At 40.0% G+C, this 23,287-nt stretch overlaps 3 protein-coding genes across 4 annotated transcripts in view; 2 read left to right on the forward strand and 1 right to left on the reverse strand.

Moving 5' to 3' along the window:
- Nucleotides 1–23,287, reverse strand: part of LOC137277340 (junction-mediating and -regulatory protein-like) — a 315,191-nt gene that overhangs the window by 22,081 nt on the left and 269,823 nt on the right. The window lies entirely within an intron of this gene.
- On the forward strand, nt 5,730–9,229 carry LOC137277331 (polyubiquitin-C). 2 transcript variants are annotated; one of them, XM_067809016.1, is made up of 2 exons: nt 5,730–5,836; nt 7,088–9,229. In XM_067809016.1, the coding sequence occupies exon 2, from the start codon at nt 7,092–7,094 to the stop codon at nt 9,147–9,149; it is 2,058 nt and encodes a 685-aa protein (XP_067665117.1). In that variant the 5' UTR covers nt 5,730–5,836; nt 7,088–7,091; the 3' UTR covers nt 9,150–9,229. The 2 variants fall into 2 exon arrangements, with proteins under 2 accessions (XP_067665117.1, XP_067665118.1); XM_067809017.1 differs by having other exon boundaries at nt 5,763–5,836; nt 7,092–9,229.
- Nucleotides 16,665–23,287, forward strand: part of LOC137277333 (nuclear cap-binding protein subunit 1-like) — a 35,586-nt gene continuing 28,963 nt past the window's right edge. The window contains exons 1-7 of the mRNA XM_067809018.1: nt 16,665–16,808; nt 18,901–18,986; nt 19,457–19,557; nt 20,209–20,293; nt 20,761–20,832; nt 21,294–21,401; nt 22,827–22,874. Coding sequence (XP_067665119.1) covers nt 16,763–16,808; nt 18,901–18,986; nt 19,457–19,557; nt 20,209–20,293; nt 20,761–20,832; nt 21,294–21,401; nt 22,827–22,874 — 546 coding nt within the window. The 5' untranslated portion in view covers nt 16,665–16,762. The remainder of the gene's footprint in view (nt 16,809–18,900; nt 18,987–19,456; nt 19,558–20,208; nt 20,294–20,760; nt 20,833–21,293; nt 21,402–22,826; nt 22,875–23,287) is intronic.

Genomic DNA, 23,287 nt, shown 5'->3' on the forward strand with positions numbered 1-23,287 from the left:
TAATATGTGATGTTACAGATGTTTGTTGACCATCATGTATTGCACAACAACTGCCTTGGACTTCGCTCTGACGTCTCACGTGATATGTGGTTATCACAACACCTTGTGATTCAGTGTTCCAGGGACATTAGTGACACTTCAGAAGAGCTGTCTCTGTGTCAAAACACACGTGAGGTTCATACAATGACAGCTTTCAGACATATCCACAAATGGATGACAGTCGTATTCTCCATTGGCATCCTAGATCCTGTTTGTCCTTGACATTGAAGGCATTGTCTATTCGTGTTTGTCTTTGTCATGTGATGAAGGGGCAAGCGTACACACTGCACAATACAGAAGCTGCCCTCAATAAATCTTTCTTGTCTAATAAACTGCCCCTGATCACACGCTGAATGTATATGCTGGTGAACTACAGAGCGGGGCACTATTTTTAACGTTTGGTGGGTGGCGGCCGGGGTAGGCTTGTGGCTTCAACGTTCGTTTGCCAGGGTTTGATTCTCAACACTAATGTGGTTCGTTGTCTATTTTCTGTGTGCTCGTCCTATAGATGGTGAAATAATATTACACTGCAGAAAAAAACATGTGAAACCTATTAAGCTATTAGTAACGTGAGGTTATTCTATTTCAACCAGTCTAATTTTCTGAATGGTGGAGTGGAGAGAAGCGGTATCTGATACAAGCTTGGTATCAAGACCACGTGACATTGGTCACGTCCGCCATCGCGCACGCCTTCTTCAAGCCAAAAGGGTATCTGGCCATATAACTCCCATACATATAAGACAATATTGCCCTGACATACATATAAGGCCATATTACCATAATATACGTATGAGACCCTGACATACATATAAGGCCATATTACCTTAATATACGTATGAGACCCTGACATACATATAAGGCCATATTTCCTTAATATACGTATGAGACCCTGACATATATATAAGGCCATATTACCTTAATATACGTATGAGACCCTGACATACATATAAGGCCATATTACCTTAATATACGTATGAGACCCTGACATACATATAAGGCCATATTACCTTAATATACGTATGAGACCCTGACATACATATAAGGCCATATTACCTTGATATACGTATGAGACCCTGACATATATATAAGGCCATATTACCTTGATATACGTATGAGACCCTGACATATATATAAGGCCATATTACCTTAATATACGTATGAGACCCTGACATAAATATAAGGCCATATTACCTTAATATACGTATGAGACTATATTATCCTGATATACATATAGGGCCATATTACTCTCCTATACACAGGTGAAGGCACACTGGTTCGGGTCCCGAGGTGGGCACATTCGACTTGTATCCTTGGACAAGATTTTTAGATCCAGATTGCCTCAGTTCACCCAGCTGTTAAACGGGTACCTGTGAGGAGTGCTGGCATGTGTGAGTGTTAAGCTCGTTGCGCCGAACAGACAGCATGGCTGTATGATCACCAGGAGTTCAAAAGTATCGGACAGTACAATAGTGTACTGTGACCGGGGATAGACACGTACTTAGAACCGTGAGCAGACAATGCGCCTGGATATGTGCGCCTTGTGAGCTGACTACTACTATTCCTATACATATAAGGCCATATTACATTCATATACTCATAGGGTCATATTACTCTTATATACATATAGGGCAATATTATTCTCATATACACATAAGGCCATTATGCGGGCGTTAACTATGATTTGCCTCCTTTGTTTGGCGAACACCCATATCTTCCCTCGTGGAATCTGTACAGTTAGAAATGTGACTGAGAAGGTGACTAGGTCTGTAATTCAACTTATGGAACGAATAATACTGTTAGGTTGTTAGCTATACACCTGTTGTATGTATTGCTCTACTTCTGATGACAAGATTTAATAAATTTGATTACACACAAAGCGTCTTCTTTCACATACCTTAAACATATGTCTTGAGGTCTTTGGCATTCTAGAAGTTGGGTAGATTCTAATGTCGTTGTCAAGCAAGTGATACATGGGAAGTAATTTGGGGGTGTTTGGAGAACATATGAGGGATGGGGCGAGAATGAGTTGTTTATGTAATAGATAAGGTCTATGTAGGTAGATGGAAGCCAGCAGAAGATGTACATGGTTGTATAAGCAAGGCATGTTGACTGGAAGCCAGCAGAAGATGTACATGGTTGTATAAGCAAGGCATGTTGACTGGAAGCCAGTAGGGAGTGGTGTACATAGATGTTTGCATTGATATGATATGATACTGTTGGGAAGCCAGTGGAGTTGTGATGTACAGTAACTGGGCTGGGTTACATGGAAATTAATTGAACAGGCCCTGGGGATGAAATATCCTTCGCAGAATGTGCCATATTTGATATTTCACTTTCTTAGTAATGTACAAATTCTAGTACTTTTTTCGATTGAGTCCCATCCGGGATTCGAACCCGCACCCTCAGAGTCAGGCACCTAATTGCCAGCACACAAAGTCAGCCGCCTAGCCCGCTCAGCCACCGCGACTTCCACATCCTTTCTATAGACAACTTCAAGTAGTTTTTGGGTTTTGAAGTCAGTCTTGTTTCTTTCGATGAGCTTGGGTGTTCCGTCTGATGTTGTAGTTTGGATTGGCGTTCAAATGGTCAGCTATGGCGGATTTATACAAACTAAACAAGTTGTATATCCATAAAATAGTCCTCACCCTTCACAGGTGATGAGGTGAAGGATTGTGTAGCAATCCCTTTAGCTTATACGCCCGATGTTCAGATGCCGGACATTGTGCCATTTTATATGTCTTTGTGTGATCCATTAACAAATCTGTAACATCACGTATTAGACACGTGGACTGGGAGGATGACCAGTGTCCTACAAGAACTAAAACTGCCATTTCCGTAGCATGTTCCTCCCTCTCAGTGTGGTGCTGCTATTGATGGTAATTAACAAGCCGTGTGATAATGTCTAGACTAACGACTAGTCTCTGAAATCAACATATTTTACAGAAAACAAAACAGTTCATAATAACAAAAAAAACTAATGAAAAGGAGCCCTGAGACATTCTTCATTTTCAGAAAGTGTGGACATCTAGACTTGCATGGGCTTTCTTGGATACATTTGTTTCAAGGTGTGTATGACAGACTACATAATGTATTGTAGCATCTGCCCTGCCATGCACGTATCCGATGATTCATATTATTCACACACTCCCAGGACACTGAACTGAAACAACTTAATACATTCTCTACAACAACATCAGCATCAAACGGTGTTATGTGACGCTCCTCACTCTCCCCATGTAAACGCTCACTCTTTTCACCACCCATCCCACACAACAATATTAATTTCGTGGCGGATTTTCCTGAAAATGACAAGGTGTTTTTGAAATAATATGCATAAATTGTCAGTCTCTCGTAAAGTGTGGTGTCATAACGATGACATTATATGTGGTGGTGGTGATTTGCGAACCATGTACACGGTGAAGCGGCTTAATCACAGTATATATGGTAATGTGGTTTGATGACAATATATATGATGAGAGCCACAGTCAAGAGTGTAATTATGAATTACATAATTAGCACTAACTGTTAGTTGTTCCTTATTACACAACAAAGTTCGTTCGGACAAAGGCTGGACATCTGCTGTAAACTGTCTGCTTTTGTCGGCGCCCCAAGCTCCCCACTGATCAGCTGTAGCATGGCGGGTTGGGGATTTATGTCGAGGTTGTGTCCTAATGTTGTATAATGGTGATAAAGCAAACTCCACACACTGCGTTGCTCTGTCCTGACTGGTCTAGACTGCTGCGTATCATGTGCATTCATTACGATAGGGACTTTTTCGCTAACTATGTTCGCAGAGAGTTTTAAGTACTTCTTGAAGAAAGGAGAGTTATAAAGGTTGTGAGGTTAAAAGCACTCGCTCATGCACAATATGAAGTCCTCCTAAAACATAATAACGTACTGGTTGGTGTTCATCATGTTTCATAGCGACTACGTTATGTGTGTCACTGCGATGCTGTTTTGACTACTTGTCCATGGTGATTACGTCAGCTCTCGACTCACGTTCCCGAACACACCTCTCTTTGTCCGACAGACAGGAAAAAGAGCTTGTCAGGTGACTTGTTGGCACGATGCCCAAACCGAGTTCAACCTGTCTGGGCCGCGCATGGAGACCTAGATATATATACAAACCGCCCCGCACACAGTATATTCAAATCTTACAGTTTGAAATTTGCAAATTTAAATCGGTAGTGTGTATAATGAATTCTTGAATTCGACACAGAGTAATTGTGCAAGACGGTTATTTGGTTTATGATGCCCGCAAGGGAGCTATTATATATAAGGCCCCTTTGACACATAATTAATGAAATATCCCCGTCTTTAAAAGCTTGACACGAATGAATACTCATTATGTAAGTCGAAAGAAATGCCAAGATGCCATTATTAAAAATGGAAACGACATTTACTTAGCTAATCCCTTTATCAACCACGAATCTTTTCGTTGATCCCATACAACAACACCGCATTTTAAGCGGGAGACATAGACACATTGTTTCAATTGGCATGACACTTCTAAGAGATATTGTTTAAAATCGCACGTGTGAACGTCGCTCCTCACAGCATGCCGCAGCTTTCTACACTTGTCACAGAAATACATGGATAAGTTCAGTTAAATCATAATGTCAATTGTCAAAAGGGTGACTTTCATAAATAATATGAGTCTGTGATATATAACTGTGATATGACTTTGTAATATTTGTAAAGACAATTTTGTAAACAAATGAATTTCATTTCTTATTTGAATGTAAAATTTACCATGATTTGCACTGTAAGTATCTAAAAGCATCACAAAATGACATAGATCATCCTGACTTCCTGAACACATTATCATGTACCAATTTTTCAACAGCAACAAATTGTTCTACTTGTCATGGCGTTCTTTATACTTACGAACTTGACAGACGTTTCCACTATTTTATATTTGTTTATTTTGTATTGTACGTGAGCTTAAAGTATCTTGTTAGGAAATAAACCTTTGATTGATAAGATTCGTACATCATTGCCTGTCATGTTATTAACCCCGTCAACATTGATATGTATTTGTATTGCTGCTCTGCAGGTAATATTTAGCGATGACGCGTCAACCTTTATCACGTAACACACTTTCATCTCGGCATGAAATATTAGATGAGTGCCACGTGAGCTTTGATCACGTGATACTCCCAGCTGCTGCGATCTAAAGAGGAATCTGATTAAACCGTGTTTACCAGTAAAATAAAATTGCACAACAGCGATCTATGTATACGGGTAGCAGCTATTGTTCTCTAAAATGTGCAATGTGACACATTACAGACATGTAAGCATTTATGTAAAAGAAGTAATGCATGACAATAACCATGATTCTATGGCCCAGTATCGACAGAATGTGATCTTGAATTTACGGTATGTCAACAGTAAATCAGGAATCAGGTTAGCTTGATTTGGCCATTGACCAATATTTTGCTGGTACCTCCCAGTGCTATATATGTTGATATTGCTACGGAAGCATGTTTTGTGGATACAAATATAGCTGTAGAATGGATTTTCTTGTCCATTAAACTCATATATCTCTCGTGGGCTAAAGTATATTGTGACAAAAGCATGGGTAATGTTTTTGCATTATATACGGTATATCTTGAGCATGCTCAGACGCGCTGTTTTGATGCACAGAACACCGTCGAACTTTCTACGTTGCCCAATCATAGAGCACACTCATGGTCATGTGACTGAAACAATCAGGCGACTATAAATAAGAGCCGCCATTGTAGAAGCGTCATTTCACAGCTGTTCCACGCAAAGGAAGAATCAGCGAAACCACCAAGTAAGTAATGTGAACTTGTTCATAAAGCGTTCATGTAAGACTTTATTTCACTTTATCGAAGATGAGATGATTTATATGTTTTATGTGGGTTAGATTCGTACCACTGATCAATGAACGATCCTAGGACGGGGTGTTCACATTCAATATGGAATAATTGTGGAAAACCAACAGGAATATTTATCTCAAATTACACCATCCTCCCAGGTTCTGCGTCGATGACCACATTCACGTATGCTACTATGAAGTCTAATTGTATGACCAAGAACCAAACCGTAGATCTATTTGCGTCTATGCCTGGATTACATCCGGGAGGTGGTTGGAGTCCGCCATGATGGATAATAGATCTATTTTCACTCGGAAACTGGGATGGTGTAGCTCAAAGGTCTGCCAATCGTAATTTATGTAATTTGGGGAAGGGATTAAAATTACGGTAACAGTTCCACCCCAGTCAAAAGCCAAAATTACAAACTGGGGACATACATACCTGACCCCATATATATCCCAGTGTTACAGGGGTTTTCGACGATATAGGACAAAAATGTTCTATTTATCTTTATACCATTTTAAGTTTTGATTTTGCTAACCTTGAGTGATAAAGGTATATTCATCTATTTCACAAAAACGTATCAAGTGTTTCCAACAAAATAGCGTTGATGACATCGTATCGGCGAAACTGTAGCCGCTTGCCACATCCGAGTATTTTGTACGTGTTTTCGACCATGAGCCATACTTTTCCCTCCACACTGCGAGAGAGTGTTTTGATCACGTGGCTTCAAGTTTCATACATAAACTGTCACTAGCAGACGACTGATTTCGTTGAATTTTGCTCGCTATTTCTTGTTTTACAAACAATTGATTTTGCATCTAAAGTGGTATCAACGATCGAGGGTAAATAGTATTGATGTTTATTTGCTCTTTACGTAACTCAATTCCTTGATTTCAATTGTCACCAAAACGTCCCATGACAGGAACTGGTCATCCGTTCTACCGATCGCGCACATACTTCCATGGTATAGCTCTAGCAATGCAATCGTCGAAATCACCAGAATGTTGAATTCAGCTTGCTTTGGGATACATTCGATAAACTAGAACAAATTTAAAAAAGAACAATCAGTGAACTTATTTCAGTTTGGGAATATTACACTGGGGAAGGTAGAAATATTCCATGTAGAAAGAGAGGGGATTGGGCCGAACTCTTTACGATTTTAATGAATTTGTCAGCATGTTCATGTTTTTGTTTTTCCATTTCAGGAAGATGCAGATCTTTGTGAAAACCCTCACTGGCAAGACCATCACTCTCGAGGTCGAGCCATCTGACACTATTGAGAATGTGAAGGCCAAGATCCAAGATAAGGAAGGTATTCCTCCAGACCAGCAGAGATTGATCTTTGCTGGCAAGCAGCTTGAAGATGGGCGCACACTTTCTGACTACAACATTCAGAAGGAATCCACACTTCACTTGGTGCTCCGTCTGAGAGGAGGTATGCAGATCTTTGTGAAAACCCTCACTGGCAAGACCATCACTCTCGAGGTCGAGCCTTCTGACACTATTGAGAATGTGAAGGCCAAGATCCAAGATAAGGAAGGTATTCCCCCAGACCAGCAGAGATTGATCTTTGCTGGCAAGCAGCTTGAAGATGGGCGCACACTTTCTGACTACAACATTCAGAAGGAATCCACACTTCACTTGGTGCTCCGTCTGAGAGGAGGTATGCAGATCTTTGTGAAAACCCTCACTGGCAAGACCATCACTCTCGAGGTCGAGCCTTCTGACACTATTGAGAATGTGAAGGCCAAGATCCAAGACAAGGAAGGTATTCCCCCAGACCAGCAGAGATTGATCTTTGCTGGCAAGCAGCTTGAAGATGGGCGCACACTTTCTGACTACAACATTCAGAAGGAATCCACACTTCACTTGGTGCTCCGTCTGAGAGGAGGTATGCAGATCTTTGTGAAAACCCTCACTGGCAAGACCATCACTCTCGAGGTCGAGCCATCTGACACTATTGAGAATGTGAAGGCCAAGATCCAAGATAAGGAAGGTATTCCCCCAGACCAGCAGAGACTGATCTTTGCTGGCAAGCAGCTTGAAGATGGGCGCACACTTTCTGACTACAACATTCAGAAGGAATCCACACTTCACTTGGTGCTCCGTCTGAGAGGAGGTATGCAGATCTTTGTGAAAACCCTCACTGGCAAGACCATCACTCTCGAGGTCGAGCCATCTGACACTATTGAGAATGTGAAGGCCAAGATCCAAGATAAGGAAGGTATTCCCCCAGACCAGCAGAGATTGATCTTTGCTGGCAAGCAGCTTGAAGATGGGCGCACACTTTCTGACTACAACATTCAGAAGGAATCCACACTTCACTTGGTGCTCCGTCTGAGAGGAGGTATGCAGATCTTTGTGAAAACCCTCACTGGCAAGACCATCACCCTTGAGGTCGAGCCATCTGACACTATTGAGAATGTGAAGGCCAAGATCCAAGACAAGGAAGGTATTCCCCCAGACCAGCAGAGATTGATCTTTGCTGGCAAGCAGCTTGAAGATGGGCGCACACTTTCTGACTACAACATTCAGAAGGAATCCACACTTCACTTGGTGCTCCGTCTGAGAGGAGGTATGCAGATCTTTGTGAAAACCCTCACTGGCAAGACCATCACCCTTGAGGTCGAGCCATCTGACACTATTGAGAATGTGAAGGCCAAGATCCAAGACAAGGAAGGTATTCCCCCAGACCAGCAGAGATTGATCTTTGCTGGCAAGCAGCTTGAAGATGGGCGCACACTTTCTGACTACAACATTCAGAAGGAATCCACACTTCACTTGGTGCTCCGTCTGAGAGGAGGTATGCAGATCTTTGTGAAAACCCTCACTGGCAAGACCATCACTCTCGAGGTCGAGCCATCTGACACTATTGAGAATGTGAAGGCCAAGATCCAAGATAAGGAAGGTATTCCCCCAGACCAGCAGAGATTGATCTTTGCTGGCAAGCAGCTTGAAGATGGGCGCACACTTTCTGACTACAACATTCAGAAGGAATCCACACTTCACTTGGTGCTCCGTCTGAGAGGAGGTATGCAGATCTTTGTGAAAACCCTCACTGGCAAGACCATCACTCTCGAGGTCGAGCCTTCTGACACTATTGAGAATGTGAAGGCCAAGATCCAAGATAAGGAAGGTATTCCCCCAGACCAGCAGAGATTGATCTTTGCTGGCAAGCAGCTTGAAGATGGGCGCACACTTTCTGACTACAACATTCAGAAGGAATCCACACTTCACTTGGTGCTCCGTCTGCGAGGAGGGAACTAGGCCTGTAAACAGTAACTTATTGTGATGTCCTAATAAATATTGGATTGATATGTTCCCTGCAATAAATTCACTTGAAGATACTATGTTCTTTTTGTTTTTGTTATCAAATTGTCACTGTATGCACCATGGACAAATATCAAAACCAATCCTTTAGTTTCTGAACTTCACAAATGAGATGCAGATAATACATTTCAGAATGCTTGACAAAGGTTTGTACCAGAACAGTATTCTTCCAGGTGGTCTCTCCCTACATTTCAAACGAAAGCATTACATGTGATCTTTTTTATGGAATTATTTTTGCAGCAAACAGTACACTAAATGAGCCTATGTATTTCACAGGAAAAATATATTTGTGAAAGATGCCAGTTTTATCAGAATCGAACAAGAAAATTATGAAGAAGTTGATTATATATGTAAGTGGAGGTAGCTATGTAATGTGATAGGAAAGGTAACTGATCCTTGTTGTTGCTGGCGATAGAAATAGTGGGGTTTACATTGGTAAGCAGACTCTCCACGGGAGGTCTTGGTATGCCTCTGTATTGGGGATTACAGTGTTATGCATTGATCATGAAGAGCAGACTACTCTTAAATGACTGGACAGTTAATTTTGATAATTCATATGATATGCAGCTGTGTCAAGGAATGATTAGTTTCATGTTAGAGGCATACTTTCACAGCATTCACACACATGCTTCTAATGACTGCTTAAAATTAACAAAATGCACCCACAACATTGTAAATATGCACACAAAACATAAGAATCATGTGTATGCATACACAAGTATTTATTTGTTTTGCAGGGCATGCACTGGGTTTCATAGAAATGATGACACCAAGTCCCAGTTCTTTCAAAGTAATGGGCACCCAGTTACATTAACATGTTTGAAGAAACCTGCCCTGAAGATACAGTCAAGACAACTTGGAAGTTCATTCCAGAAAGAATTTTGTTGAATGATATTGTGAGAGACCTGCACAGAAGGCCATTGTTTGTTTACAGATGGTCTTATCTGAGAATTGAAAAGAACAATTAATACAACTTACGTGGGGCAATCTGTTCCATGAAGTAATTTGGAAGGTGGGATGGGAACTTAATCCACTGTAAATACAATTGATCTGAAATGTGGAAATTAATGTATTTTCCCAGTACAGCATGGACATTCCTCTTTCTTTTACTGCAACGTTGATCTCTGTATTCTAGAACCATGAAGTGAACCCAGAACACACACTCAGTGAGTTTATAGTGGTGGTAATTATTGAATACCTCAAACATTGAATATACTACTTGGCAAAAGTTCAAAATTACCCATGAAATATGTGCACTCACAATTTCAATTTTGGATTAAATATAGAGTTGATACCTGACCACTATGCATGCTTAATATTACAATTGATACAAGAAATGTGATGTAATGATATTCTATGACTGTGTTCATAAGACAGTTAATGGAGCATTGAAACAGACAATATCAAACATTTTTTTATTTGATGTTTACAGGTGGGAAAGAATAATTGGATGAATCAAAGTGTTTCGGAAAATCTTCATAAGAATAACATTTAATGTTTAATGGACTACTAGTGCGATTCTGATAAAACTGCTTAAGGACTGTTCATAATTTATGGCGAGGGGCATTGTGAATGAACCACACACCCCTCTCCAGACCTGGCACAAAACATGATCCATCCCCAGAACAAAATGGGTGAAAACACACACATGCACGCACGCACACTTTGAAAATATCACCACCACCCCTAGTCATGAATTCTGAACAAGGTCTACGGACTAAAGGAAATCTTACCCAGCAACATCATAGCTAATGCTGTGAAAGAAGTCCCAGTTATGCCACTGCTTGTGAAGTTGGAAGTTCTTTTGTTTATTTGTTCTTTAATAACGCACTCAGCAGCTGTCCAACCATGTGGCAGCTGTCCGTAATCAGTGGACGAGTGCTGATGTGCACTGTTGTGACACAATGACATGCATCAGTCAAATCAGCGAGTCTGACCATTTGAACCAGTTGCCCGCCTGTCAACCAGCGTGGGATGCTGATGAACACTGTTGTGACACAATGACATGCATCAGTCAAATCAGGGTGTATGACCATTTGAACCAGTTGCCTGCCTGTCAACCACCGTGGGATGCTGACCGCTTCTAAGCTGGATCTGTGACCAGGATAAATGAGTTTGGCCACACCTGACAAGTGGTTCCATCATTCACACCATAAACCACTGATGTGCCAGGATAAATAACATATTCACTGAACAGTGCATACATAGCCCACAAGTGTGTCTAAATGGTTCCATCAACTTGCCTGTCTGACTCTGAAAACATGTATGATCCCCTAGGTTCATTTAAGATAATACAGAACAAGATAACTCTTCACTGTCCGTTAGGGAATGTGTATTACATCTGATTGAGCGTAAATACATGTAATCTTTTTAGATCAAATAAATACACAAAAACATAATCATAATTACATACAAGTGTACAAAAGAATGAGAATGGAGAACATTAACGGATATTCAGGTACACTGGTACAAAAGTCATTTGGATTTGCACGTCGGTACATTATACCGATGGCCAGGGGGTGAAAGTTCATAACATTCGCGTAAAACATAAGATAATAATCAGTAATAATCTCTTTGGTTTCTTTGTATTGCTACGTGAAAGGGAATCGAACTAACACTGATTACAGAACAGTACGGATTATACACAAGTGTATAGAAAAGTTCAAAAAAGGTTGAGTCAGAGAGGAAAAGATCGGAGTTTCCCCAGGCAATGAAGGTAAGACCAACACTTCATTTAAACGGGATAGTTCTTTTGAGAGAAATATAATTTACTGGCAATTACGATCACAAGATACTTTTAACAACTAACTACTTCGACGACATCCCCACTGATAATGTCAGGATTATTTGCTGGTCGGTTTCATCGAAAATCAACGATTGGTTCTTCTGTTTTGGGCACGTTCCATAAGGTTTTCATTACACCACTTAACAAAAGCATTGATATTTCTTTGTGTGTGCTGATGGCTGTATCACCAGCGAACTTGAATCTAGAACAGGTTGAGAATGTACAGAATCAGTGTACAAAGTCAACCTCGTTCAGGCAATACACATCCTTGTGGCGACGCCGTCAGTGAACAAGTACCTTCCAGCTTGGGATATGTTAGATAGAGATAGTTAGATATAACTAGAGCTACTTTTTAAATTAGCGTAGTTCCGGGAAAGCTACTTTCTCCAACGCAAGATGGTACCGCCAAAGCTACTTAACTGAATAAACACTGTGATCAGTTAACCCTGACAATTACCGATTAATGGGAAAAAACGACCCTTGTGATTTTCTCTTTTTAATGCGATTTGTTTCCTATTAGGATCACACAGCACAGCATCCAAGTGTGTGATGTTTACAATTTTGATGAGAAGTACATCCGCCTCCAACTCACCGCAACCATGACAGATTTCCAGACGGATTGCTGCCAGAGATTCCATCTTTCAACTCTGTGAAGACAATCATGTATAGATAGAGACACAGGACTGTTCCCAGACTGCCTGCTTCCAGACCTGAGATTCATCTTGAGGACAAGTGGACTGAGACAGAAGCTGGCGAGAGATTCCATCATCGGATCAGCAACGACATCCTCCTATTCACCAAAGACATGAACATGAAGATCCTGTGTGGCGCAGATACAATATGTTGTGACGGAACATTCTTTGCTGCACCTCGTCTCTTCGACCAGATATATACAATTCTGACAGCCCCGATGACCTCAAAGTGCGATCATTCATGGATATGTGACTGCTTCGTGGGTGGTGGGTAACCAGCTTTCCCCATTGGTGTGGAACCATTTCGGAAACGAAGGACCAAGGACAAATAACCACCTAGAAGGGATCCATCACAAACTTAATCAGCAAGCCAGAAAGAGTCACCCCAATATTTTTAAAGTCGTTGGACTTTTCCAAAGGGAGCAGCCAGTGAGCGAAGTGTCCTGTGCCCGACTAACAGCCTACCCTTGTGCTCCACAGAGGAAACGCCGCTACCGGCAGATAGACAGTCGTCTGAGATCCCTGAGTCAAGATCTACGCAACCAGGACATAGATGATATGGAATATGTTGACTGTGTATCTAAACTGTTAAAACTGGAGTGATGTGAGGATTTCAATGATGAAATGGCAGTAACTGCTTACAGGAATATTTTTTGTGTAAACTTACATTTTACATGCATATACATTTATTTCATTTACATTGTTTGTAATATATGGCCGAACAAATTAAATATGGTGAATACGGTAACTTACTTTTTTATTGCCATCATTCCCGGTAAAGCTACATCTCCGTAATCACATACCGTGACGCACCCCGTCCTCTATGACCGGTAAAGCTACACCTCCGTAATCACATACCGTGACGCACCCCATCCTCTATGACTGGTAAAGCTACACCTCCGTAATCACATACCGTGACGCACCCCATCCTCTATGACCGGTAAAGCTACATCTCCGTAATCACATACCGTGACGCACCCCATCCTCTATGACCGGTAAAGCTACATCTCCGTAATCACATACCGTGACGCACCCCATCCTCTATGACCGGTAAAGCTACACCTCCGTAATCACATACCGTGACGCACCCCATCCTCTATGACCGGTAAAGCTACATCTCCGCAATCACATACCGTGACGCACCCCATCCTCTATGACCGGTAAAGCTACCCCTACTGTCCTCTTTATAATTAAGAAAGTAGCTTTCCCGGCCCATAATCACAACTAGAGAGGGACGTCTATCTAAATCAATTAGTTTCTTTATCAAAAGATGAGGCTGAATGGTGTGAAAGGCTGAGAAGACGTCTACAAACAAAATCCTTACATAAGCAGCAGGTTTTTCAAGAGATGTTGATGTACACAGTTATATAATGAAAGAGTATCATCCTTCACGTCTGTCCTCGCACTATACGCGAACTGCAAAGAATCTACACGAGTATTGGCATGATTTAGGGGCATCCAAAGTACAATACATACAAAACACGTCATTGCCATGAAGTTAAAGCAACTGATCTAAAGCATATGGATGAAGATTTTATGGATATCAACTTCTTTATATGAGAACACAACGGTTCGGAGTTAATGCTTACTCCTTCATCAGGTGACTGAGAATGGGGTACAGAGCTATATTTATATGTACAGGTAAAACAATAACAAAGTAACAAGTGGAATGACTTAACGAAAGCTGGAAGCCAGTATAAACAAGAGCTGATTGGAACCCGACAGTTATGATAACAATGATAGAAGCCAATGGTAATGCATTACAGATGATGGGATATGTTTACATAACACAGGTAGGGGATTAAGGACGATGTACATGATTGGGGATAAGGATAGAAGCCAATGGTGGATGATGTTTACATAACACATGATTGGGGATTAAGGATGATGTGCACGACTACATGAGGGTTGATGGGCATGTTTACATGGGGGTTGATGATGTACAAACACAAGTAGATAAGGATGTACACGGGTAGATTGGCTATACATGAATTACATAGATAGAGATTAATTTATCAATAAGTCCCAGGCACTTGGTAGGGACACTCCTTGGTCACGGTTGATTGATCCGGAGACAGAAACCAGCAATCAAACGTTGTGTTCTCATATAAAGAAGTTGATATCCATAAAATCTTCATCCTTATGCATTTCACTTCTAAATGCCCTTCAAAGACCTGATCTAAAGCAAATATTAAAGGTCACATGCAACGTAAAACACAACTTTGCAGATTCTTGTACCTTTCGGTATGCATTTACCGAAACAAATCATAAAAAATGCCAATTCAGCCTATAAAGTTGAAAAAAACGCGATGAAAAAAAAGCCCGAGAAATTGGAGTTCAAACGTTTCACTAAATTCCCCCCAGCGCTGGGGGGAAAACTGGTTCCAACAGATGTGCTGCGCTGCGCCCGTGACGCATGCGCAGTTAATAGGTTCGCGGAGCTGGAAACAGTATGTATGCCCAGCGTCTGAGGTTGTGAGCAGTAGTCTAATCTTGGTTGTGTACACAAACAAGTAAATAATCTACTCGTTACGTAAAAAAACTAGTTGATTGTGGTAAGCAGTCTCTGTCACAGAGAAAGCTCAGTGTCTGGTTTATTCACACCTATATGTCTACCTGCCTGTCTGCTAAAGACAACATGCAATACACAGCTTCGATCATTGACCACGTGCAATTTGAACTTAACACCTATCAGACTATACGACATAAAGAAAATAAGTTGATTTATGACTCGTGCACCCGAGTCCCGTGTCTGCCACATTATGTAATTAGGCACGTGTGATACACATGTCATGTTTTTATGTCTGTGGGTTGCAAACATACTACTTTCATTTTTTTCGGATGACTGGATCTGACGGAAACTGGTGCAAACTCTTGTCAGTTTCAAGTCCTGCTTTGTACTTGGACGAATGACAGATTCCAGTAGTTTATCATCTCTACTGAAATGATTTTTGATTGGATCAGGGATACTCTATAACACTCTCTATATAGGCTCCCTGATTGGATCGAGCGCAAATTCGGAGAACATGTATTTTCCAAACCCAACATCTCTACATTCTTCATGGATAATGGCTTCTTTTGGGGTATATGATTTTGTTTGACAACAGTATATGAATCCATACTGAAACGACGCATCAAGTACACAAAAAGAAGTTGTTATCCATACAGAATCTTACTTTCTTGTGACCGGCTATGCTTCTAAAATGCCCATCAAACAGATCATCTTTCTGTACACACAATGAACCCTTAGCATATCAGCAAATGAAACAGCCAATCGGAAGCCGTCGTTACACTTGAGTGCATATCCACCAGCTATGACTGGGTTCGGTCTCCCGAGGGCTTCGTTTCGGGGGAAGTAAGCCCAAGTACAAAATAAGGCACTTTTGAATCGCGATTGTACGCTTATAATTTGTTTATTTCTTTTTTTAAAAGCAGCAATGTATATTGTATGTCATGAATAAGTGATACATATGTTTTAATTATGTTTGATTTTTTGGTTGCATGTGACCTTTAACTGAAGGTTTGTTGTCCTTCTACATGATATGGGTAAGATATGAGTTTCCAAGAGAGCCGATCATTTTTTACAGAAACTTGATGACTTATTGTGCTTTAAGGTGGAGAAGTGAACGTTGTTTGTTCTGTCTGAACCACCAGTCTTCACAGCCATCGCCTGAATACCGGACATAACATAACAAATACAAAACTACACATATATCTGAAAGAAACTCAAGATTTATGTTAACCGTCTTAGCATCTACACCGAAACCTCGTAATGATTGCGAAAAAGAAGTCGACCATCCATAAAACTTGGAATTACTTTACATCTTTACAAGTTCTAAAATGCCCCTCAAAGAAGTTATTTTATATGGATAGAGTCTAATTGATTCCGAGTGAGAACAGAACCCCCGATTAAACATCTTCTGAACATTATGGTTTAACGAAACACATATTTAGCCAATGACACATCAGCAATTCGTTGTGTGCGTCTGAGGATTCGTGACTTCCGTTTCCGTATCAAGGCGGGCTTTATCTTTTCACGCCGGGTTTTCAAGCTTGATAAATAAGACGAAATAATGTCTCGACGACGAAGAGCATCATACAGCGATGACGATGATGATGGTACGTTGATATTGCAAGCCACATGATATAATTATGGGTTTATGTTATTTAGTCTTTAAAAGAAAAGTAATGAATTATTGCTTTTTCCAAACATCTACTTTCTTCTCCTGCAGACTAGTTGACTGAGATACATGTTACAAATATAAATGCTAAAGGGCACACCTCGTTCAAGGGACTCTCAGTAATCTGTTTAGGAAGCTGGTCAGTTCATAAACGTTTATTGTTTACAAGTTGCAATTGGGTGAGATCAGCGACCTTTGATTCTTTTCTGATCTATAGTATCGCTATATTTTCATAATTTACTTGACGTGCCCTAGGCTATTGGTACACATACAGAACCAGAAATAAACTTGCGTAACTTTGCTGAGTCAATGTGAACAAGTAATTTGCTCGTTTGTTGCTACAATTTCAATATTTCAATATTTTTCAATATATATAACTCTGCAACCTACTGTTTGTCCCCGTCTTACGTTTGCGATCGTTATGTGTTTTTCGATATGCTATTAGGATTCGATAGTGCACAGGTTATCAGCATGTTAACAAGGTGATCCCTGCTATCGTTGTGACATAAGTACACAGTAAATCAAGGTTTCATTCATCAGCAACAGTAAGAAAAACAACAAACGATTAATTTAACTTGGGGATCATTAATGCAATTTATACCTCATATTCAAATGCATAGAAATCATAAATCTCTTCAGTGAAAATATTGTTAATGTTTCCCCTGCTCAGTTTACATACTACCTTACAAGATATTGTTCCTGGTCTTGTGGCCATGCTGACACATATATTTTTAGCATGCCAAAATTGCAAAACTGATTACATTAAATTGGCAATGAGTTACCAAATATATTTTTAAACAGACACTAGTGCCATTTGAAATATTTTGTTTACAGAAGGTTAACGACACAAGAAAGGCCAGTTATGGGCAATGTAATCATGAGGCTCTATATAATGCGCAGAAGGCTGTAGCTGGACAGGGAATGCTGGAACTTTCCATACCATATGCTACTCTACATGATGAATTAGGTTTTCATGTATGATGTTTAGCAATTCAGAAATGTTTATTGTGTTTGGACATATGATTTGGACAGTTAACATATTTTCATGATTATCATTTTTCTTGGATAACCTTGCCTGTAATTATTTACAATTCAGGAAAATGAACTAATCATTTCTGCATGATGAAATGTGCTTATCATAAATATTAGTAATATACATCTCGTGAGCATGCAGATGTGGATGTTTTCCACATAAATTATAAATGTAAAGGTCACATGCAACGTAAAACACAGCTTTGCAGATTCTGATACCTTTCGGTATGCTCTTACTGAAACAAATCATCAAAAATGCCAATTCACCCTGTAAAGTAAAAAAATGCGATGGCAAAAAGCCTGCAAAATCAGGCTGGGGGAAAAAGTGGTTTCAAAAGCTATGCTGCACTGCGCTCATAACACATGCACAGTGAATAGGTTCATAGTGCTTGAAACAGTATGCCTGCCCAGAGTATGAGTTCGTGAGCACTAGTTTAGTCTTGATGGTTGTATGCACAAACAAGTAAATAATCAACTCGTGACATAAAAATTAACATGTTGATTGTGATAAGCAGATTCTGTCACAGAGAAAACTCAATGTGTGGTTTATGGACACCTATGTGTCTCCCTGCCTGTCTGCTAATGACAATATGCAGTGCACAACATCAATCACTGACCACATGCAATTTGAAATTAGCACCTACTGGGCTTATATGCCATAAACAAAGAGCCGGCTGAACGTATCGGCAAATGAACCATTGGCCAATGAAAGGGCTTCCTTACACTTGATTGCACACCCACTTGACTGGGTTTAGTATCGTGGCTGCTTCGTTTCAAGGGAAGTTAACCCAAGCACAAAATAATGCACTTTTGATTTGCAATTATACACATATACTTTTGTTTATTTGTTTTTCAAATCAGCAATACATTTTATGTATCACGAATAAGTGATAACCATGTTTTAATTATTATTGATTTTTTGGTTGCCTGTGACCTTTAAGTTGAATACAAGTATGATGCAAAAGTAAGAAACCTGTCAACTTTGATTATCTTGTCAGGTCCGTCCCGAAAAAGGAGACGTCAATCAGATGTAGTGGACATTGAGGACCGTCTGGAATCTCTTATCACAAGAGTAGGAGAAAAGGTATTTGTTGCCTTGTGCAGAGGCTTTTTGGTAAGAATGGTAATGTCTTGCTGAAACTCTACACCAGGAAGACGCATATTAACTGGTTTGAATTGATTCGGTATTAATACCGTTCTCTACAATACAATTCTGAGGCAGACACCAGTGCATTAGGCATGATGGGAGGAACAACAAAGACACTATTACCCTTATATGCTACTGTGTTATCGTGTTAATCATAGTGACAGTGAGTGATAACTCACTCTTTGCAGTCCATTGTATGCTTGTGTTCTGGATCAGTAGAGCCACACTAGATCATTTTACATGATACTGGATTTTTGATTGTAGATGATTCGATTGACGGTAAACCACTAGAGTGCCTTAGCATTAACTCCTACCTGTCAGTTTAAGAATAAGATGGATTACAAAAAAACATTTCAATGGAGAATCAGATCTGAATTAATCAGCAGTTATTTTTGTGAATATTACAGAGTACATCATCTCTGGAGAGCAATTTGGAGGGACTAGCCAGTGTGTTGGAAGCAGATCTGCCCAACTACAAACAAAAGATACTGAGAATCCTCTGTGAATGGTAGGGAAATTGTCACAGTGTGTGTCATCTGTTCTCAAGTGCTTTATAGTATCAACTGGAAGTCAGTGATTCTCATGCCTTTCATATGAGTCAGTAATATTGTGGAAAATTTAACATGTTGCTTTGAAACAGTTACTTGATGCACAATGATTGTGGATTTTCTTGTCATCTGATGGTCCACAATGTATTAACTGTGCTTTTGATAGGTGTTCATTGACCCATGCTTGTTGTAAGAGGCAACTAACAGGATTGGGTGATCGGGCTTACTGTCTTGGTTGACATGCCAGCATATTGATCACTGGATTTTCTGGTCCGGACTAGACTATTTGCAGACTGCCACCAGATAGCATGAACATTGCTGAGTGTGGTGTTAGACCAAACCCACCAACCAAACAGATACTGGACTCATCCTGAATAATGCCTTTGTACAGACAGTTCCCATCCCATTCTTATGACTTTTCCCAAACTTGTCCATGTTTGACCTGTGTGATAAATGCACCACTTTTGCTTTTCTCACATGTAATGGCATCAAACGTAGTGTTTGATTATAAGTTTCAAGCAGTGTAACACCTCCACCATACACTGCATTCAGGGTGCTTCAGATGGGCTCTTCCTGTAGGAACTAGTACAGATGTATCATGCATATTTCAGTGTTGTTGGAATGCCGGAGAAACTATCTGTCTACACAACATTGATTGGTTTGTTAAACGCCAAAAATTACAACTGTGGAGGAGAGGTTAGTATTATACAGAAGAACCACCAGGTTCAATTTGTAGTGTCATGGTAGTTTATGGTTCTGAATGCCAAGAATTCAATAAATACAATGAGAATCAAGACATTTGAGGTTGAAGTAAGAAGCTATGTCCTGATGAACCCAAAATCTGTCACCTTGCAGGAATTGATTGTACAGCTCAAATTAACACAGTTATTTATTCAGTAAAAATTGGTAAATCTTTAGGACTAATGACGCTCCTTTTGATATTATATTTTCTTCCTTTACTTCTTTCAATTTTGAGGTATTCATGTCTTAATGTTAATGTGAAGTATTGTAGCTACTGCTCCTGATTAGTTGGAACAAATACCTCTGAACCCAGAATTGAAACTATGTCCTATAATTACTTTTACTACACTGTAAATCTCTTTAAGTTCTCAGGTACCTTGGAACAAGGATGTGTTGACATTGACTCTTATTTTATATTTCAGTTCATAGAAATGTTAGTGCGCAACTTGAAAGAAGCTCTTAAAACAGCTGAGTTTGAAAATGCACGCATGATTGTGAGTAGGTTTAATTTTCAACCCAAACATGATTTTCCTACCACGAGAATGTGACAGTAATCTGTTGTTGATGCTGATCAGATTTGTTCATCTGTGTTTCACAAAGATTACTGCATTCTGATGGACCAAACAACTGTCTGACAACTTAGACACATTGGGAATTGCCTGATAGTGATAGTTGTTTGTTTGAGGTCCAATCAATGCAAATAGTTATATTATCAATGCACACGCACGGACGCACACAGTGCGAGTCAATTGTTTCGTGTGTCAACTTATGAATAAGACATCTAAATGGTTCAAAAGCATATTCTTTCATTACATATCATTGTAAAAGCAGTACAGCTGGAATTTGACAGGTGCAACTAGGTTTATATTTTAGGTTGAACATCTTTTAATTTGAGCCCTGCCTTATATCTGACTATTGTAAGACTGGTTCATCCAACTCATGTCTGTTTTCAAAGGTGTGTTTCCTGTCCGACTTAGTCAACTGTCATGTGCTGGTGTCAGGATCTCTGCTGCAGATGTTTGACAACTTCATCGAAGTGACACTTGAGGACAACATTCCACAGGTAGAACAGTGAACATTGTAAGTTGTTCACTGGTCCCTCAGGAACCATGGGTTGAGGTACCCTCATGACCAGTGAACAATGTATTTATCTTATCCTTTGAACTGTTTGAAGCATGAGTATTGGAACATAACTTCAGCCAACTTGTGTGAATCAAACAATTCAAATCTTGCGTCTTGTTTTTTCCAGTAGGTATTGTCTTAGTATAGTTGCCGTGATGTAATTCCCTTTGTAATATTCACGGGGACTACATTTGAACGTTTTGTCAAAATTTATTTATTCGAATGTGAGGCAAATTTTTTCATAGTTATCACTATATTTGGTGGACGACACTAGAGAAACTGATTTAGAGTTATCTCCCTTCCATCAATTTGCTTTCGTAAAACATCAGTAATTTCCATGCATCATGCATTATGCAATGTTATTCGAGATAAAAAAGTACAACCACAAAGTACCTAATGAGTTGCCATTGGCAACGAGGTGCATTTCGGTGCACATTGCTTGTAAGCAGGAAGAGCGCTGAGCCAATCAGAAAGCATTATTTATGTGTGAAGTAAGATAAATTGAATTGACACATACCACTGACTGTCTATTTAAATATTCGCTCACCAATATTCCAGCTACATGACAAAATCCTGTGTCTGTCTTGATGAAATACGTTTAATTCATTTGTTTGGATCACGAGAATCAGCATACACATTTCTTATTGCTTGGCACACAATCCTAGCTATCTGAAGAGGTATGCTTTATTAAAAGGCATATTCATCATTTATTGTTTATGTCATGAGTTAAATTTTAGTAACATATGCCATATTTGGGATTTCACTTTCTTAGTAAAGTACAAATTCTAGTACTTTTTGGGTTGAGTCGCATCCGGGATTCGAACCCGCACCCTCAGAGTCAGGCACCTAATCACCAGCAAACAAAGTAAGCCACCTAGCCTGCTCAGCCCCCGCGAAAAAAATGAAAATGAAAGTTGGACAACAGGAAGTCTAGACTGTACCCCTCTGATAAGTGTAAATTGGCACGGCTCCCACGGCCGAAAGCTATGATTACATGATACCATTTAGAAAGTGGCCAAATGCAACATATGTCATATTTGGGATTTCACTTACTGGAAGTCACGGTGGCTGAGCGGGCTAGGTGGCTGACTTTGTGTGCTGGCGATTAGGTGCCTGACTCTGAGTCTGAGGGTGCGGGTTGGAATCTCAGATGAGACTCAACCCAAAAAGTACTAGAATTTGTACTTTACTAAGAAAGTGAAATCCCAGATATGACATATGTTGCATTTTCCACTTTCTAAATGGCATTGTGTAATCATAGATTTTAGTTATCAGTTATTGTTATGAAAATATGTATATCACTGAATGACTGCACTTTTTCTGATTCTTGGTCATGCTAGTTGCGTACACACTCATGCCCTTTCAGGTACGATCTGACTGGTATGTGTACTGTGTTCTGACGGCCTTGCCATGGGTAAGTTGTCTGAGTCTTTGTGTGAAATATTCCAAGCCCATTGTATGATTGAATGAATCAATCGTTTATGTAGTATTTGAAATTGAGCACGAATGCCAACTAAGGTCACATGCAACGAAAAACACAACTTTTCTGATTCTGATTTCTTTTGGTATGGACGTACAGTAACAAATGAATAAAATTGCAAATTCAACTCATAAAGTTGAAAAAGAACGACATTACAAGAAATTCACAACATCACAGTTCAAATGATTCACAAATTTTCCCCCAGCACTGGGGAAAAAGCCTTTTCAACAGCTGTGCTGAGCCAACAGCACAGTGATTAGGTTTGCGCAGCTTGAATGTGGGAAGGCATTTCAGAAAAAAACACATTAAGTGATGCGTGCAAGGACTGTCGCTGCAGTCGAAGTTGG

The sequence above is a fragment of the Haliotis asinina genome, chromosome 3 (assembly GCF_037392515.1).
Source record: "Haliotis asinina isolate JCU_RB_2024 chromosome 3, JCU_Hal_asi_v2, whole genome shotgun sequence".
NCBI lineage: Eukaryota > Metazoa > Mollusca > Gastropoda > Lepetellida > Haliotidae > Haliotis > Haliotis asinina.

Coding starts and splice junctions, on each gene's coding strand:
- LOC137277331 (XM_067809016.1), top strand. CDS start 7,092: ATGCAGATCTTTGTGAAAACCCTCACTGGCAAGACCATCACTCTCGAG.